At 46.0% G+C, this 5,206-nt stretch overlaps 1 protein-coding gene across 1 annotated transcript in view; it reads right to left on the bottom strand.

Moving 5' to 3' along the window:
* Positions 1-5,141: 5,141 nt before the first annotated feature.
* Positions 5,142-5,206, bottom strand: part of GJA5 (gap junction protein, alpha 5, 40kDa) — a 1,241-nt gene continuing 1,176 nt past the window's right edge. Inside the window, exon 2 of the mRNA XM_010139827.1 lies at positions 5,142-5,193. Coding sequence (XP_010138129.1) covers positions 5,142-5,193 — 52 coding nt within the window. The remainder of the gene's footprint in view (positions 5,194-5,206) is intronic.

The raw sequence follows: 5,206 nt of genomic DNA on the forward strand, positions 1-5,206 counted from the left end.
TGGCTGGAGGAACACACAGCTGCCTCTGGGGTGGGTATTGGCCCACATGAATTTAAAATTTAGTTTCCGTGACTGACATTTCTGAGTTTCTGAGAACTCTGTTGCCCGTCAAACTCTATTGCCTAAATGTCTGTGGGAAACCAGTGGTGATATGTGAATGTGGTCTTGGCAAATTAATTAAAAAAAACTGTAAAGCAATGTTCACTGAAGGAAAAACGAAACATTCCTGTGTTATTTGTCTAGAGTGAGTGTTATAAGCTCATTTGGTCCTCTTTCATTTTCTGTCATATTTTCATGACAATGCTTTTTAAAATATATATATATTAACCATATATATATACGGTATTACAATTTTGTGGTTGCCAGAAAGATCTTTGATCACCTAGACTATATAAGCAACAAGCACTTAAGGCAAAAGCAAAGCTATTAATTTTGCACGTCGAAGTCACGGTTTTTCCCCCTGAAAAGTGTATCTTAAGAAGTTGCTGTTCTCCATCCTCATTCGTAGTCTATCCGCACCTCTGGTGCAGCTGGTAATCTAATCATGGAAGTGTTGCGCTTTATTCACAAATGTGTGCAAAACCTGGCACCAGCCCTGTACCTGTAACCCCTGCTTGGAGGAGGTGCCAAAATCCCTGGGGGCAGTTAGAGCCTGCTGAGCCTGGGCATCTTTTGGCCGGATTGTGTTGGTGCTGAGAGCCTCCCAAAGGAGCAGCGACAGACGGGGCTCTCCTGGGACAGCAGCTCCCCTCATGCCTGTGTTAGTCCCAGGCTTCCCGGGAGGCAGCAGCATTGGCAGGAGAGCTGCTCCTCCACGGCATCTGCTGATGCTGGCTGTCAGCAGCGCTTGCCATTGCTGCGGGTGGGCCTCTCTGTGATGCTACGCGGACTTTTTGAATTGTGAATTTTTGCATTCTTCATACTTCAGCCATTTGCAATCCAGTAAAGCATGTTCTCATTCCTATGAACACACAGTGCTTTGGATTTTGGATCTTCCTAATCCCTCTGTCTCAGTGATATTTCATGGAGAAGCATTTGAGGGAAGATTGTGTAGCTTGGCATCTTTTTACCTATTTCCTTTCAACAGTCTGAAATGTTACCATCTTTGAGTTTGCTTGAATGTTGCTGTGCTTACATATTTTGAAAAAGAAAACAACTTGCTTGACCCATGTGCTCTAGATCAGATGCTTTTAAGTATCTCTTTCAATTTCTCCCTCATTTGTCTCTTAGCTCGCTCAGCTGTCCCAATGTGTTGTTTGGGGAAAGGGACTTACAGACGTGACCTTGTCTTGATTCATTACTTTGTTAGTTTTGGCATTCTATGTATTTTTAAATATATATTTTCCTTTTATAGGATTAAGTATTTCTGTTTTAAGAGCTTGTTGAAACACACATTACCCTGTTCTCCTATCTTAGGCTTGGCAGCTGATCAGCACAAGGCTGTAGATCAGAACTGACTTCTGGCTCCTTCAGACACCAGTTAGAGGAGGAGATACTGAAATGGTTTGAGGTGCTGACCAAGGATATGACTGGGAATGGTATTTCTGTTAAATGTCAGTTCCAGCTGTCACTGGAGAGTTCGGTTTTGAGAGGCTGAGTGGACCCCAGCAGGTGAGACTCTGGAGAAAAGAGGGACAAGAGGAAAATGAAAAGCTGTCATATTTTCTTCTTTTTTTTTTCCTGCCCTCAGAGCATTGTCTTTGTAATGCTGCCATTTAAAGATTGAGTGCCTATCCAAGGGTGGAATTTAATATATAGTGTTGATTTAGGTCACAGCTATAGGATTGTCTAGCCATCCATCTGGTACAAAGCAATAAATACAAAGTCTGTCTGAAATGACAGGTCAGCCTCTCTGCTCACTGGCTGAAGTAAATGTGCTCCTATTGTGGTGTGATAGCCTGGCCAGCCTTGACAGTGGATTCCAAGAATCACAAAGTTATGGTCTGTCAGCCAGTGCAAACATCCATCCATCAAACATCCCTCACTTGTTATACCTAGAAGACAGAACTAGGGAGGCATTAAGAAGTGAGTGTCAGAGGGAGATTATCTGCTTTGGTACGGGTATTCTCTAGGCTGGGAAGCAAAGAGCTGGGGTAGTTGTACTCCTGTGGTCTTAAAAGATCACCAAAATACCACCTCTGAACATGTTTGGATCACAGAGGTCTGAAATGGCAGAGAGGAGATCCTTATCCTCATTTTCTGGCCATACATTGCACTCCAGCAGAGACTGTAGCTCAGAGTTTTTAGTTTGAGCTCTTGCTTGCTATAAACCAAGAACAGTTTATTAAACAAGGCCTAGATTAGTGCTTGAATGGCCCTATGAAACAGTAATATTACTCAGTAGCCAGATTTTCTAAGGGGAGTGATCCTGACGTACTCCTTGAGTATCTCTCCCAGCAAGGTGGCACCCTAGGGGACAGACATGCTCAGGGCTGTGCATGTGCCAGTTAAAAAACCCAGGCCCGCAGGACTAATCCTGCCTCCTTACTGCATTGTGTGGCTGTGGGTGCTCAGGTGGAACCCTCTTTTCTGGGCTGAAAACCTTCTAACCTAGGCTTCTTTAATTTTAAAAGGTCTCTGCAGTTCCTAACACAGCCGCAGGGCCTTGTTCCATTGTCCTTATCAAATTCCTGTTTCATTCTTTATGCCCCCTCTCAGGCTCCTTGCTGGGACCCAGTACTTTACTGGTCTCCAACTTCCCAGCCTGCGGAGTCCCATGGGATGGAAAATTGTGTGGAGAAACGAAGGAAGGGCATTTCCTTTGGGTGGACAGGGGGGATATAAGGTCAGAAGGAGGGAGCCTGTGAAAATTGGAAAGTGGGAGCAAAGGATGAAGTTCAGAGGGGAGGCATCAGCTGGGGAAGAAAGTGTTTTCTTTGGGCTGGGTAACTACATCTTAAAAGAGCTGAGTACCCACAGGAATTCTTTGCGGAGGTGGTTAACAGTGGATTCTCAATGTCTCTCATAAAAAGCCTTTCAGGGCCCCGTTACTGCATGGACAAGCAATCAGATGCTCAGGGGACAGTTTTTGCTCCCCTTTTCTTGTTGAGTTGGCCTCACATCACAGGTAGCCTCTCCGGGTGCAGAGGTGTGCTAGGGGGTGCAAGGAGGGAGCCTTTCTATTGCAAGAGGGTGGAAAGTATGCTCCCTGGCCAGCTCTTCCAAGTCTTCCTTGGTAATGCAGAGGCAGGCGGGGGAGCTGGAGGGGGTTTCTGTTAGCCAGTCAATCAATCATTTCCCAATGTTTATTATTTATCCCCCTGGCCAAACCCTCCCCTCATCCCTGCCACTGTGGGCGATGGGAATTTTAGTGATCTCTGAACAGCAGAGGCTGGCGGGCAGCCCAATCGATGCTAGCAGCTCATTCTCAGCCACGTGAGAGGAGAAACATCAACAAGAAGAGATGGAGTTAGAACTTTATTAGGAGAAACCTAAGCATGATTGACTGAAATCTCGTGTTAAGGAGAGCACACAGGTCTTTTCAGGATTAAAAAATACACATATATAAAACACCTTACAAACAAATAAATGGTTTCCCCCCTCTGTGTGTGGACATGTATGTATATGTCCAGGGAACTGTACCAAAGCTGACTTTGTATCAGGAGCAAGGATTCACAACCCCTTTCAGTGGCCCTAAGAGAGGGAATGGCTCAGTCCCCTCATAAGCTGGTCCCCGGCCATTCGCTCACACAGTCCTATGTTGGGAAGCTGTGGCCCGTGTCTGAAAGGGCAGCGCAGGGTAAACGTCAGAGAGCAGCCTAGCTCTGTTTAGCAAATCTCTTTAAAAGAGGGATGTCAGCTCCGCACTGAGAAAACATATCTAGAGTGGGAGCTGCCTACAGACCCCACCCACCAGAGTCACCGTGCAGCATAGCGCTTCAATGGCTGCTCTGTGAGGCTACAGTGGTTGAGAGAGCTGGTCCATGGGTGGTTTCTTACCAGATATGCGCTAGGGATGGAGTGGAGATGAAGATGACCTGATGGCAGAACAGGGACTTGCTGTGAGGACAAATATCTTGGCTTGCACTGGCTGGTAGGCTTGAGAGAGAAGCCAAAAGCTGAATGTTGTGCAGGACCTGGAGAGGACTCATGATCCTTGCAGAAGGTGCTGAAGTGGTTTGGTAGGTTAGTGAGGAGGAGACACAGGCCGTACCTCTTCTACAGATAGAGGATGTTTTTCTCTCAAGTTGGCAGCTGGCAGCACCCTTTCAGCAGCATTCAGGTTGCTTGAAAGATGAGTTTAAAAAGGAGGAAAACCACTTTGTTTCCACATGATCATTCCTCTTTTTTTAGTAGTAAGATATCTGTGCTCACAGAGAGTCTTTATTTCTGTTGATGAATGTCTTGCTTAGAATTGATGACATAAGTATTTTGAGAAAATTCCCTAGTCTTCATCAACTGGTCATCTCAGCGATATCCCCGGGTCAGTCTGCTGCACTGACATAGGCATGAGGAAGGGATTCCATTATTAGACATGAGGCAGCTCTGGGAGGGGGGGCCACAGATGTCCCTATTTGTGGTGAACAGTTAAATACACAGTGTAAAAAAATTCAAGTAGGATTTGTTGTATAGGTAAACTGGTATAAAATATCTGGGCTCAGGTAGAGAAAGGGAGACATAGAAAGAGTGAGAACAAAGCAGATGAGAGAGTCTTTCTTTCAGAAAGTCGACTGGTGTGTTTCTGCTCCCTGCAGGTGAGAGAAGCTTCAGCTCAGTATAATTACCAAGCTGATGTAGCGAGTGTTGAATAGACACCAAAGAAGGTGCAAGGGGTTTGAAGTCTAGTCCGTCTGTTGAATACAGTGTCGCAGTGGATACCTGCTGGGCAGCCTCAAGGAGTCCTCTGGCCTGTGCTCCAGGCTAAGTATGGCAAGTCTCCAATCCCCGTGGGTCCCATGATGAAAATATGGCCAAGAGCTTCACATATTGAGACTGGTGCCTGTCTTCAGTGCATATCTCCCAGCAGCTGCCCCTGCATTGAGCTGAGAGAGGTGCTGTCTGAAATGCAACAATGATGTTCACTGGAAAGGAGCAAGATGGTGTTAAAACAGGGAGAAGTTAGTGGCAAGAGTCTGGAGTCCGCTTTGCAGAAGTTCTAGTAAGCACTAAGACTGCTCCTTCTCATCCTTCCTGGAGACAGGTCACACAGACAAATCATCTGACCTTGCCTTGCTGCTGGCACGGCTGGGCTTGCTTAAACGGCGGT

Source organism: Buceros rhinoceros, unplaced genomic scaffold, assembly GCF_000710305.1.
Source record: "Buceros rhinoceros silvestris isolate BGI_N320 unplaced genomic scaffold, ASM71030v1 scaffold17387, whole genome shotgun sequence".
NCBI classification, from domain to species: Eukaryota; Metazoa; Chordata; class Aves; order Bucerotiformes; family Bucerotidae; genus Buceros; species Buceros rhinoceros.